Source organism: Rattus norvegicus, chromosome 15 (genome assembly GCF_036323735.1).
Source record: "Rattus norvegicus strain BN/NHsdMcwi chromosome 15, GRCr8, whole genome shotgun sequence".
Classification (NCBI taxonomy): Eukaryota; Metazoa; Chordata; class Mammalia; order Rodentia; family Muridae; genus Rattus; species Rattus norvegicus.
In genome coordinates this window covers 83,165,616-83,180,573 of record NC_086033.1, presented here as the reverse complement: position 1 = coordinate 83,180,573, position 14,958 = coordinate 83,165,616, and the positions used below count along the sequence as shown (strand labels likewise).

Sequence of the window (14,958 nt, the reverse complement as noted above, 5' to 3'; positions counted from 1 at the left end):
AAAATGGATACAAAGACCTACATTATAACACAGACACGCCTGTTGTGTCTTGCCTCATCCTGATAGTGGTTATTTTCCAAAAAGACCACAAGGGGATAAAAAACCCACAAAGACACAGCCAACATTTAATGTTACTTTCACAATAATATTTATTTTTCTTAGATTAATGAGTTCAATAAAGTCTTGAGCGGTGGCCAAGAGCTAATCATCATTAGAGTGTTAGACTTTCAGAATCGCCCGAGCTCTTGTAGCAGATGTTTAGAAATGCTTTCTTCCGATTGGAAAATGCATCTGCAAACACATGGGCTTGGATATGAAGACGAGCTAGCTTCCTAGGAACTGACATCTTCCAGCTCTGATTTCAAGGTCATTTCTAGACGTGTGTCCTTCTTTTCTTATTCGTTAAATTTATCAAAGTGTATGAGACTTCATCTGCTGTCCAGAGATCCTGGGCGTCACACTGTACAGGAGCACATCAAGTCCAACTTTTCATGGGACATTATCATTATCATCTAACAAATGTGTGGTGGTTGCTGCTGTACCCTTTGCTGGCATTATTGTGTGCATTCTGCAGTAATCAAGGCAGTATAACCTCCAGTAATGTGTTTTATTGTCTCATTATCCACCTTGAAACCAGTACAACTATTAGCAGTTCTATTTCTTTTTTCTTTCTTGGCCAACTGTGATCATTTTTAATGCAAATCACCATCATAACAAGCCTTTGGTATTTAAAAGCAAACCCCATTTCAATAATACCTTAAAACAAGTTTTGGCTGTCTAATATCGTCAGGTCTGATATCAATGGAAGGTTGTACCTTTTTCCACTTGTAAATCGAAGCGAGCCACAGAATTTACTTTCCCACTCTGCGATCTGCATTATAAGCACTGGAAATGCAGTGGTTCTTAGCAGAAGCAAGAGAACACTGTTGTATATTCCAGGTATTAGATAAAACTTTATTCTAAAAAAGATACAAGAAAAATATGCCTCAGTTGTGTATCTGAACTGTTAGTCGTAAGTGTCCAATCACTCAGTTTCCTTAGAGGGGCCTTTCATATTTGGAAATTCCATAATGCAGTACTCACCAAGTTCCAGGACATGCTAGATTATACTTATACTGGGACTTCGTATTGTCCTTTCTTTAAGCATGTACATATTAATGTAAAGACCCTCACATACATAAAGCCATATGTTTGACATGTATATATGACCGTACAAAAATGGTTTAAAGAAACTGTCACAATTCATAAACTAGAGAGTTAGGTGACTTATTATAAACGTCTTAAATCTTAGGCCTTGTACTGTGCCATTTAAGTGAGAATAGGAAAGCTTGGTAGTGGTTCACACCTGGAATCCAAGGGCTGATTGTGGAAGCAAAGAGAGCAAGAGTTCAGGGCTACCCTAAACTGCAGGAGCTCCCAATTGCTCTGTGCTAAATGAGGTTCTGCCGAAAGCTAAATGATCTTTATGTCTGTTACTGAAGGAAATATGAACACTACGGTACCGGCTTGTTTTGGTTGTTGACGGATTCATTTCTCTAAACTAAACAGAATTTGAAACGGAGACTCAGAAGTCTTTAGTTTCCTTTCCTTCCCCTGAGATAGGCGCTGGCTCTATAATCCTAGCTACCTGGTTAGTACTTTCTCTGTAGCCCAGGCTAGTCTCAAGCTTGTAACAGTACCCTTGCTTAGCCTTGTGAATGCTGGGATTTCCGGCATGCACCCCAATCCCTGGCTTCATTTCATTTCTTTTTTCCCCCTTAACTTTTGCATCTAATCGTCACATTCTTTTCCATTCCCTTCAATTAGTACTGCCACTGTTACACATTCCTTTTTAAAATACGTACACAGTTTACAATAGTACCCACAGCAAGCCCACGCTGAAATGATAAATCACACCTAAGTACACAAAGACACAAGTCTGTAAGAAGCCAAGCAGACACACAAATGTGGTGTCCAGAGAAAGAAGCCACAAAGTCTGGAGGTGGATGGCAGTGATCGTGATGTCAGAAGAAATCTGCGTCTGACAAAAGCGTTAGTTGACAATATCTACATCGACGAAAGCAATGTGAAGGGTACAAACCACTGAGCTATGAGAGAGCACAGTGCATCCTTAGTGGGAAAGTACAGTATACAGAAGGATAAGTCGATATGATCAGATGAAGGACACAGAAGTTGATGTGACGCATATTCACAGATGTGGGTTTTATAAGCCCATGCTTGTTTGTCACATAGACTTGTTTGGCTACGTTTTCTTGCTTGCTTGCTCACTTGCTTGTTTTCTTTGGTGTATTTTATCCACTTCAGTGTGAACTTGCTGTGGTACTGTTTGTACACTATGCGTGTGGGTAGGACCGGAATATATTTTAATGAAACTACGAATGGAAAGAAGCGAGGTGGTTTACATGTACTGCAGTCTCCAGGAGAATACAGTTGCAGAACGCTACAGAAGGTAGCAGCTAACGTGACAGCTTTGCTGTCTGTCTGGGAAGGGATGGATGCAGTGAGGTGGTGGAGACAGAAGCCTCAGAGGACCATTTGTGGAAACCGCCTGAGAACATCTGAACACCTGGTCAGCAGTGCCTTCAATAAAACAAATGGATTTTAAGGCTGAGAGAAAAAGTGGATCTAGACTATTTCTGAAGTTCTTGTTTGGGAAATGACAACCTGTTGGACATGTTGAATGGAAAAATACTTAGATCGAATGATCACATTGAGAACTTTGGCCAGGAAGCAGCAATGCATAGAAAAGGAGACAAAGTGAGGAAAAAAAAGAAAACCAGACAGGAATGGAAGGATTAGAAAAAATACCAATATCCACTCTTAGACAAGAACAGATGACATTGCAGAACTCAAGAGAGATATCTCGAAATCTGTGAAAGTGTGTCTGCGTGTGACAGGCTACCATAAATCCAAAGGCTGACAACAGAGAAGAGAAATTGTCAAGCAGGAGGCATGAGGAACACCTCGTAAGATGCTCTCTGCAAGGGTTTAAGAACAGCCTAGACTTTCAGCAACAATTCATGCAGGAAGACAAAGGGGTGGGGTTTTTTTTCCTTAAAATGAACTTCAATAAATATTAAATTAAAAATTTTCAGAAAAATGTAGCCTCTACTTATAACTCATACAAATTTGATGAACCTAGTAATGAAGAATATGCTTTCTCTTCTTCCTCCTATGACCTCGGACTTGAGATCATTCTTCCCACAGCTTCCCAAGAAACCAAGCAAACTAAATCTTCTGGCTGGAATGGCTTTAGACATTAGACTGATGTTTTAATCAGATGACCTTAATCTTTTATGTGGCTACAGCATGTACACATATCCCTGGGAATATAAGTGGGCTCAGCCGCTTTGGAGAAAAATTTGGCAGTGTACATGAATTAAACTACGTCTGAATTTTTCAGATATATACTGGGAAGCAGCTTGTGACAGTCTTGCTAACAGTGAATATTTTGAAAACCTGATTTTCATTACTAGAATAGATAAATGATAGAGATCCATTCAAAACATTGCCAATTTTTTTATTGCGAAAGAGTACAGTCTGTTAGACTGCAAGAGAGTGGACCAACAAAATGAAAAAGTGTAAATAAATCTCACATGCCATGTTGAGCTAAATAAAGCAAATTAGAATATGATATTGTCATATACCCTTCAACAGAGGAATGGATACAGAAAATGCGGTCCATCTACACAATGGAGTGCTACTCAGTTATCAAAAACAATGACGTCATGAAGTTCTTAGGCAAATGGATGGAACTAGAAAATATTATCCTGAGTGAGGTAACCCAGTAACAAAAGAACACACGTGGTATGCACTCACTGATAGGTGGATATTAGGCCAAAAGCTGGGAATACCTAAGATACAATTCACAGACCACATGAAGCTTAAGCAAAAGGAAGACCAACATGTGGATGCTTCAGTTCTTCTTAGAAGTGGGGACAAAATGCTCATGGGAGGTAGAGGGTGGGAAGGACTTGGGAGGAAGAGAGGAAGGGGAAGGGAAAAAAAGAGGGCCAGATCAGGTATGAGAGGAGATGGGGATAATACACAGAGGGACAGGAATTTGAACAGAGGTGTGTAGCAATGGGTGATGAGGACGTGGGGATAGCCACCAGCAAGTTCCAGATGACAGGAAAGCAAGAGGCTCCCAGGATCCAACAGGAATAAGATTAACTGAAATGTCCAACAAAGAAAAGGGAGAACCTGTAGAGTCCATATCCAGAGCGTAGGCAAGACCCCCAGTTGGGGGATGGGTCCACCCACAGTCAAAATTGTAACCTAGAATTGCTCCTGTCTAAAGGAAATATAGGGACAAAGAGTGGAGCAGAAACTGAATCTATCCCATATGCGGCCTCCAAACCCAGTCACTATTGCTGATGCCAAGAAGTGCTTGCTCACAGGAGCCTGATATAGATGTCTCCTGAGAGGGTCTGTGAGAGCCTTATTGATACAAATGAAGATGCTTGCAGCCAACCATCAGATTGAGTACAGGGACCCCAATGGAGGAGTTAGAGAAAGGACTGAAGGAGCTAAAGGAGTTTGCAACCCCATAGGAAGAACAACAATAGCAACCAACCAGAGCTCCCAGGGACTAAACCACCAACCAAAGAATACACATGGAGGGACCCATGGCTCCAGCCACATATATAGCAGAGGATGGCATTGCCTGGCATCAGTGGGAGGAGAAGGCCTTGGTGTTCTGAAGGCTGAATGCCCCAGTGTAGGGGAATGCCAGGGTGGTGAAGTGGGAGTGGGGGAGTGGGAAGGAGAGCATCCTCATAGAAGTAAGGGAAGAGGAACGGGAGAGAGGGGAACCAGGAGAGAGGGGAACCGGGAGAGAGGGGAACCGGGAAAGGGGATACATTTGAAATGTAAATACTTAAAATATCCAATAAAAAATAAAGAATTCATCACACTTAGGGAAAAAATGACATACATGCTCTTTGTTTTGTACACATGAAAGATATGCAACCGTGTTTAAGGACTGGCACCCGTGTTAAATGTTTCACTGTGTATTGTTTGTGTATCAAGGTTAGATAAATGGATGTGAGAGCAATGGAAAAGAAATGCTATTTTCAGTTTGGATTCACTGTTTAACTGAATAAAGAGGCATCATGGAGATAGTACAGAATCAATACAGCCAGGGGGCCTTGGATGTGATGGGTTTACTACACAGAGCACAGAAAGCATATCTACACCCCTGACGGCAGGCAAAGCCCCTTGGATTATAATGAGACATCTAAGCTCTCAGATCTTTTCTGTTTGGCCTCAGGAACAGCCAGTGCTTAGCGCTGAGGTAACTTGGCAGCACTTGGTGTGAAAAACATAGCTGGATGATGTTAAGAATATAGAGTCAAATGTATCCCAAGGTCAGCCACATGTGAAACATAACTGGATGATGTTAAGAATATAGAGTCGTATGTATCCCGAAAGTCAGCCACATGTGAATGTCACTGTTCTTTATCAAGGAAAATTCTGTGTTTCTTCATCACTGCAGAAAACAAACAAGCAAACAAACAAAAAACAGAATCCAAGTTCTGTGCTTGTTTCCATCCAAATACAGCAGCACTCAATGTACCAGGCAATTGCCTGGGAGAGGCTAAGACCACATTTTCTCCTGTTATCCTGCCTTCTTCCAGAAAGAAAGAAAGAAAGAAAGAGAGAGAGAGAGAGAGAGAGGGAGGGAAGGAGGGAGGGAGGGAGGGAGGGAGGGAGGGAGGAAGGAAGGAAGGAAGAGAGAGAGAAAGAGAGAAAGAAAGAGAAAAATCTTCACACCAACTCAATGAGTTTTACTCAGAAACTAATGCAAATATAGAAGGAAAACCTGGTGTGTCCTTCTCTTGCCATGTGCTACTCTAGCCTAGCATAGGACATAATAGAGCAGTGTTCTCAGAGTGCTTGTTGATTGACCTGGCCAGTCCTGACGCGAACACAGTACAACCAGTCACATACACAGAAGTCTTTATAAGTCAGCTTTCTGTAGAAAAACCATTGAATGAAATGGAATTGGGCTTATTCGAATGGCTTACAGGCTGTGGTCTGGCTAGCCCAGCAGTGTCTGTCCCTGAGCAGGAAGACCAAGAATCCAGTATTTCTTCAGTCCATAGGGCTAGATATCCCAGAGGTCTTCAAGTGGACCTCAGAAACCTGAAGAAGTGGACTCTAATACTACTGAAGGAATAAATTTGCCATTGAAAGAACAAGCAGGCAAAAAGCAAGAGTTCCTTTTCTGTATGTCCTTTATATAGACTGTTCCTGGCAGGTGGGTCTTTCCATCTCAAGTGAAGGAAGAAAATACGTTTGTATCTGCACAAGCACATTATCAACAGAGTAGGATAAGCACTCCTGTTAAATTTATTCTTCATCGTGAAATTGTGAGACACTGTAGGGAAACTCATCAGCAAAGAGATAGAAGATACAAGGAACAGGTAATTAAAGCCTAAAGGCCAAGCCAGTGTTCTACAGGGGTTATGCAAAAAAAAAAAAAAAGGCTCTGGAAACTGTAAAGACAGATAAACCTAGGATCCAAGAATACAAATGCTTAGTAATCCATGACAAAATCAGCAAAACTGTCTCCAAAGAGCCTTTTTTTAAAAATGGAAAACCACATGAAGTTTTTGGCAGTTTCTCCTTAGATCATGGTACTAAACTGACCAAATTGAAAGAAGTAAACGAGAATAGATCAATAACATTTTATTCACAATACAAGTGGTAGCCCCCCCCCCATGCCTTAATTTGCCCATCCCTTGAGCCATAGGAGAGAGAAGGTTGTAAGAAGAAACACAGGAAGCCAGGCTGCAGTGCTGAGTGTCCCACACAGGACTACAGTGCTGTCATGGAGAACTGGACCCCGCACGGGGAACTTTACAGACATTATGAGATTACTTTTAAGGCAATCTTAGTGGAAGGTGTTATGCTAACAAGTATAGAGATGGGAATAGGGAAAATTAATAAAATTGCATATTATAGCTAGATAGTAGCCACATCTCAGGATGTAAGAAACTGGTGGGACTTTTAAGTCTTTGTGTGGGGATCCAGGCTCACACACAGCCCCTTGTCTGTAGAGGCAGAGACTCAGTAGAAATGAGTGAGAGGCGTGAATCCATAGGATCCTGGTGAGGAGACTGGGACCCCGGAGGGCAGGTTCTGATCTGGGAGCTGGCCATTATTGTGATCCAAGCTCTTTATTTCTGGGTGTTTCTCTTTTCATGTCCTGATGCACCAGAAAAGTGCATCTATTTGGGCAACTCAGAATTTGAAAGCAAAGGAATTCAGTTGTATAAAAGCAGCGTCAAGGCCACACTTCACAACACATGGATGTCCTGAGTATAGCTGGGTACACTGGGTAGCCAGCATGAACTAGTGACCAAAGGTGGAGTGGTCAGTGAAGTTTTTGAAGAGCATTAATATTGGCCCTGATGATTCCCAAGGGTGGGTCTCCACCTTGACACCCAGGCACACCAAGCTGGGATCCTTAGTAGAGACCATAGTTCAGTGCATGAATTCCACTCGGTACCTTCCAGTGACTTCCCTTCTTAGCCAGAACTATCTTCTGCCCAACAAACACTTCCCTCTTCTCTGGTCCATTTCTTTCTTTGTCCCTGTGTCAGCTCCAGCTATGTTTTGCCACTGATGGGAACCCCGGGCACATAGCTCACACAGCCAGCTCAGAGCCTTTGTGTCTGTTGTTTGCTGTCCTTGTGATGACCCTCACCCCCAAATGAAAACAAGCCAGCTCGTGTCCAAGCATCTTTTGACTCCTCCAGGTTCCCGTTCATATACAGTCATTTCCAGGATTGCTTTCCTCGCCTCCATTGCTTCTTTTCTCACTTGTATGTGATTTACTTACTATCCATCTTGTCACCGCTACTGTAATCGCTGCCAGTGTGAAGTTGGGTATTAGTCTACCTGAGTCACTGACCTTTCCCTAACCCTCAGAAGGGTGTCTGGTACCTGTGACTGTCCGGCAAAGCACCTCTTAACTCAGTACACAAATGGGTGTTTGTACCAGGAAAAGTAACAGCCTTGGTAAGTTTTCTTATGCCTGTTGTGCCTCTATTAAGTTTTGTCTAAACTGAAGGAAGTAAAATTTGCTTCAGTGTCATATTCTTGGAGATGGTGAGGGTTCAGAAATAGTGTTTCACACTGGGGTTGAAGAATCAGTTAAGTACTGCCACGGTTAACAGTGTGATAATTGACTGCTCACCACCAGGCTAGGGACCACTAACCAGGTTGCTTGTATTACTTACCTCCTTAACTGCCACAAGGCAATAGCAGATTGGGGAATTGAGGATGAATGACGTGAAATCAATTGCCTAAGGTAGACTGGTTGCAAGTGATGTGGCCAGAGGTCGCCTATTTTCTCAAGCCAGAGCTGAGTTTCCATGCTAGATCTCTACAAGTCATTTTTGGAATAACTACTGCTTAGACTATGTTAAGATAGGACCTGCTACCCCAAGAGATTGAACATTTCTAAAACATAATCCTCACAAGCCATTCACGTCCCTTTCTTGCCCTTCACTCTAACTTAAGAAGCAGCTCTCCTGGAAGCCAGCTTTTCCCTAACTTTTGTCCTTGACAAGGTGATGGAGTTTGTAGGACAAGCAGTGTAAGTGACTGAAAGAGAGAAAATACACCCAGTGGTATTGTGATCACTGCCCAGCCAGCTGCCTCATATGCTTGCCAGCTATGGGTGCCTTCTCTAGTCTCCTCCAATAGTTAGGAAGGGAATTCTGCATCTTCTCTGATATCTATTCTTTTGATGGGATGCTCACAAGGAAACCAAGCATATGCACAGTAGGAAAAAGCTTTACCGATGAACTCCACCCTTCTGACACTCATTTTTGCTGTCGTTTTAAGGACATGTTAGTCCTTATGTTTTAAGGTATGTTCAAAGATTGATTTATTATATACATTTAGTAAGGTCATTTATGGAAAATTTTATGAGCAAAGGCACAAATGGGCAGGTTATCTTCAACTGAAGTATATAATTTATTGATAGTGCTCAGGCTGTGAGAATAGGCGGTTGAAGGAACATGTACCCTGTGAAATGTGTCAGTGTCAGCCCATTGTTACACAGGAGAGAAAGAAGTTCAAGTGTGTTGAAAAGGGTATAGGGCTTTGGGTGACTGCATGCCTCAAAAGAGGCATGAAATGAACTTGCTGTCAAGAAGACAGCTGGGAAGAGAAGCTGTGGAATGTTTGATTTGGCAGTAGGGTCTACCCTGTGCCCAATAGAATGAGGGAATAGTTCCTGAGCGATGCTGAAGCTCTGAGATGGTGCTTCCCACAAGGAAACACCTGGAAATACATGAGAAGGTTTTTAATTGAAAAGCAGAAAGTACAGAGGATTGGGTGTAGTTTCAAGTTCCCCTCTGGCTTTTGTCTCTGAACACAAGATGGCCATTGACAAAAAGAAAGCATAGGACTGGGGATGCTTGCTGTTGTTCACCTCTAAATTAAGTAGATGAAAATGATAATGGTCTTATGTGGTCCTATTTCTGTGGGTCAATATTTGTAATGAGTTTAGACAGACTTTTCACACTGACCCCATCTGAGGAGCCTGGTACAGATGCAATCTTCTGCTGGTTGGAATATGAAAAGCTAATGAGACATGGCCAACTTGCCTGCTGAGACTGGTGGCCTAATAAGCGGGTTATCTCTTGTAAGTCTGTCCAAGCTCCTTTCCATGGTGCCTTGCTTCTCAGAATAGGATCCCAAGCAGCAGGGTCTTGTCAAGCGCCAGCTTGTATTGCATTTACTGATGTGCATTAGTTACAATCCATAGAGTCCAGCAGGTTCACTGTTAGAAGTGGCCATATAAGGGTGTGGAGCAGAACAATCTGTATATCACAAATAGTAATTGAAATTCAGTGTGCTCAACTTCAAGTGTTGGGAATTTTTTTCCTAGGATTTGTCCAGAATAAGTCTGACTCCATGGAACTGAGTTTCTCCAAACATCCCAATCCATTTCCCCAGGTTTCAAATGTGTAAAATCTTAAATATGAGGGTGTGTGTGTGCGTGCATGCACACGCGTATATGCATGTATATACTTATGGAAAGATTGGCTCTTATAATGTAATTTTTGCTGACCAGATTAGCCTTGAACTCAGAGATATACTTGTATTTCTACATCTTAAGTGCTAGAAAAAGATATATACTGCCATGCCAAAGATAAATTCTTTTCAACTATAGGTCATGTCTTGGTCTCTTAACTTAGAGAACTTTGTATATGTGTATATGTGAACTTGTAAATGTGGAAGGAAGGAGAAAGAAAGGTTGGGAGTATAGGAGGTAATGTATGTTCTGGTTGCCCAAGACATTTGTGCATTGTCCTAAATGAGTGCCAAGAAAATTAGACCTTTCTACTGTGGGCTTAGATGTGCAAAGACTAATGGAGGTTAACTGGATGAGATGTCCCTATTCCACAGTTAATAAAAATAGAGTGGAATTATGCAAGTATGTAGATAAGCTAATCATCTGACCTAATCAGCAATGCAAATTTTAGGAAGCCTTTCTGATTATTTTCTCGGCTTGGCTCAGTGTATGAGTATGAAGAATTTCCCAGCATGGTGAAAGCAGATGTATTTCATAATATTTATTGAAAATATTGGAAAGAAGTCCTTAAGCACAATCCTCCTGAAAAGTACATCTAAACAGATAACTCATTTAGCATATTTTGTACTTAAGATTAGCTATAAATATCACACAATTTACATGATCTTGTAATATATCTCCACATTTTCTATTATGTTTCATACAGCTAGACTTGACCTTCAGCCTCTTACATAACCACTTCTAGCCTCCTCAAGCTGTATGATTGGGTTTGAGGACTCCAGGTTTGTGTGTGTGTGCGTGCGTGTGTGTGTGTGTGTGTGTGTGTGTGTGTGTGTGTGTGTGTGTCTTGTGTTTGTATATGTTTTTGAGGAAATTTCACTATGATTAAGAGTAGTCTCTGTTCTCTGGCTAGCTTATCCGTTGATACCTTAGCAAAGATCTCATTGTACATAATGTGTCAGCAACTTTCAGTGGTCTACTGTTGACATTACAGGTGCATATAGAAGCACACAATAGGAGTTGGAAGCCTAGATGGCTCTGCTATTAATTTTCTTCTGGCTTTGAATAGTTATAAACAGTCATTAAATGAATCACACTAGAACAGAATTACCCAAAAGGAAACAATCTATGAGTTCCTAGCCAAAATGCTTATATCTTCCATAAATCCTATGCCTTCCCAGGAGAGCCATGTGCTGCTAAACAATGTTTCTATCAACAACAGATAGCATATACAGTAGTAGTCCCACAAAATTGGATCTTATGTGCCTTGGTAACCATGTTAGTTTGCATAGCATATTCTATAGTGTATGCGAAGGATGGGCTCACTTAACAGCACTTGAACTAGACTCTGTTCCACTAAGTGACATGTGGCAGATATTGTTTGTAATGTAAATTTCATTGAGCCAGCTTATTGAATAGAGCCAAATGAATCTTCATAATTAGATTAGATTAACTGAATAGTCAAGTTGTGTGTTATTAGATCAAGATAGAGCCCCATGCTTCACACTCAAATTCTCCACCATCCCCCTTTTGTTGCATCTTTTCTCCTGACCAGATGCAAAAGTACTTTGTTGTCGTCTCTGTTCATGTGTTTGGTACTGCACTATATTCTGATTGGTCACTGTTCTGGGTCCAGTGCTGTATGTTCTGCTTGGTTATTGCTGTAAACCATGGCATCTGGGCAAGTGAACATCCTTCGCTTGAACTCACAGGACAGTGAATTACTTTATTTGAAGACAAGGTTAGGGAATATAGGTGATCCAATGTGTATCTGTGTTTCACTGTCAGTGACTTTGAAACTAGGACATTTTTATTCAGCTGAACGCCATATCATGGAACACCCCCTTTGTCTAAAATCTTAACTCTCTGGGTAAAATTTTAAACCTTTGCACAGTTGACCTTTTAGACTGATAAACTTTTTATTATGGATGACTGACTCTCAGTAGTACTGCAGGATATTTAACAATGTCCTTGACTTCTTATCTACAGTATGACCATAACATTCTTATGTACCAAATAGTACTCCACCTCTCAAGTCTTGACAAAGTGTCCAGAATCTCTGGGAGGAGACCAATGAAGAATTTATCCACATTAAAAGACTGTGATTGTAGAGTATTTGGTTGAACTTCTATAATATTTACCCAGAAATCCCATTTCACAAAGAACATTTGTACTTCCATGAACACAGAAGCAAAAGGTGTGTGAGCCACACTAGCATTCTCCAAACGCAGCAAATACCAGATCCTTCAGATGGGTTCGTTTTTGTAGCCACATTGGAAATACTGTGTACAACCACGAATTGCCTTTTCCTGGCTGAAACATGGTAAAATATCAGCATTTCCTTGGTAGTCCATGATGCACAGGTAAAGGATAAATTATTTGAAAAAATAAAAGGTATCTTTTTGCTCAATTGTATCCAAATGTCATGCTAACCATAATTTTAAATACGTTTCTACCCAACTGCAATGGAAATCTTGATTTGAAATTTGGTCGTACCCAAATGTCATTGTAACCCTGATATGAAGTACATTTTGCGTTCCTCTGAAAGCGGTGGTGATTTTGGGAAGCCTTTCTTAGGTACCTTTGTGCAGTAATGATTCCAATTAGAGCTGAGTGGCTTCTAGTCATGTATTTTAACCCTCAAGTGAGGGCATTTTTCATTGAGAAGAGGTACGTGTTTTCTGAGAGAGGAGAGGACGGGAGGCAATTTTGGGCAATGATTGTTAAAGCTACTCATAGAGGGGAGGAAAGGGTAGAAAACTCTAATTTTAAACAGTTGCCTTACACTAAATTCCTCACTGAAATGCTCCCATGGCCCCAGTCCAAGGGTCAGAACATCAGCTTGTCACTTTGAGAAGTTCATGGTCGGAGCAGAATCAGATTTGGAAATGTCTTTTTAAAAGCCACAGTCAGGATAGAGGTGGGAGCACATTTTCCAACACACATAAGCAGATAGGAGAAATGTGTGACGTTCTCAGCTCTGCCGCTTTACATAGTCACGTTCCCGCCCCTCCGGAAACAGTGATAAACTGTGAGGTACCCATTTACTAAAAAAGAAGAAAAAAGAAAAAGCCTGAAACTTTATTTTAGTCATATCAACTTCATTCTTTTTTTAACCTCTTAAGAGAACATGAAGCAAACAATACCTCCTCTACCTCATGCTCGCTCTCGTCCAGGGAGAGCGCTAATGAAAAGCGACATGACCAGAAGTGTGGCAGCAGAAGAAAGCAGAAAGTGAAGGCAGCAGGTGAAATGCTTGCTCAAAGCCACACAAATAGCTGTGACCGCACTGAGTTGACAGTATCAAAATTTACTGGTATTGATGGTTTCTTTTCTAGGAGCTTATCTGGAACTCTTGCAATCTACCCTGGGTATTACGTACAAAAGAAAGGTGTTTGTGAGTGCTCAGTACACAAAACACTAATTCCTGTAGTGTCTGGGGGAAATGTCTACCTGGGGGAAATGCACAAGAAACTTATTCAGTGCTCAACAATGGTCCAGCAAGAAGTTCAGTTCTGCACGCTAATTGTAATTTATTATATATGCCTTTTCTTCCCAGCACAAATGGAGCCCCGAGGCCTGTCTCCCAGACAGAGTAAAAGTGACAGTGATGATGATGACCTGCCAAATGTGACCTTAGATAGCGTTAATGAAACTGGATCCACGGCCCTTTCCATAGCCAGAGCAGTACAAGAGTAAGTACCACATTCTCAGGACGGAACAAGCATTGCGAGGTGATTGGTCAATGGATGATGAAAGCGAAGCATCTCTGGTTCCTCAGGCATGTGGGTTTAGCTCTGAACTGGCGCACATGACTGTGTCTGTCCACTTGGCCTGCATGCCTCAGGAGCAGTTTAGGGTGAAGAATGAAATGTCTCAAAAGAGTGGGGAGGTTCTGTTCTGCTGGATATCACCTCTCTGCATCTTTTCCAACACCCCTTGCACCCTTCCTTTCTGGAAAAGGAAACTTTTTTCTTCAAGAAAAAAAAAATACCTGTGTCTAATTATCACCATAATCACGTGTCTACAAATGTAGTAGCAATAGAATGGTACAAATGTCCTTAATTTGGTTTTTATTATGATTTTTAAAACAATTTTTAAAAATTTTAAGTTTGAATTATTTGTGTGTATGATCATGATTGTGGTACTTGTAGAGGACAGAAGAGGTCATCAGATCCCCTGGAGGGGGAATGAGAGAAAGTTCTGTATGAGCTGCCAGCCCTGGGTACTGAGCACTGTGTGGGCACTTGCGTATACTGCAAGAGCACTATGTGCTTTTAACCACTGGTCCGTCTCTCTAGCCCGTCTTCCTCTTACTTTGATAGGAAACTACAGAACAGCTTTATGGAAGGTTTAAATTTGGAGGATACAGTGTTATTCCTTTGGAAAATAGGAATCATGAATACCTTTCCAGGGGATTTTTTTTTTCTCCTTTGTTTTCTTTGAGTCAGACCATGGGATTAGGAATCAACTTCCGCTTGTAGAAATCCACTGCGTTTGTATTGTCAACTCTGTAGAACAGAACCTGTGCTACTCCATGCGTATTTTTCTGTAGACTTTTACTTTTGACCCTGTCAAGATAGAACTCACACAACAGTGTATATTTCATATGTATGATTCACTGACGTGATGTACCTCCATTCTGCGGGATGATTGCCATAGTCCAGTTAATTCCACGCTTGCCATAGCTCTAGATGCCTTTTTCTTTGTTTCAGTTGAGAATCCTTAATATGGACTATTTATTTTATTTTATTTATTTTACATGGGTATGGGTACTTTTCATGTATGAATGTATATATGCATGTATATCCATAAACCACATGCATTTCTTATACCTGTAGAGGATGGAATCAATATTTGATTCTCTGGAATAGGATAGCTAGTTGTGAGCCACCACGTAA

General features: G+C 41.2%; 1 protein-coding gene across 17 annotated transcripts in view; it reads left to right on the top strand.

The window, feature by feature from the left end:
* Klf12 (KLF transcription factor 12) overlaps positions 1 to 14,958 on the top strand; it is a 432,451-nt gene that overhangs the window by 289,425 nt on the left and 128,068 nt on the right. For 16 of the 17 annotated variants that reach the window (XR_005493737.2, XM_039093393.2, XM_039093390.2 and 13 more), the window contains one exon: positions 13,617 to 13,752. Coding sequence is in view for 16 of the 17 variants with exons in the window: in XM_039093393.2 (XP_038949321.1) it covers positions 13,617 to 13,752 (136 nt within the window). In the remaining variant the exon portion in view is untranslated. Of the gene's footprint in view, positions 1 to 13,565; positions 13,753 to 14,958 lie in introns of all 17 variants that reach the window. The other variant, NM_001107281.1, reaches the window with a different exon arrangement.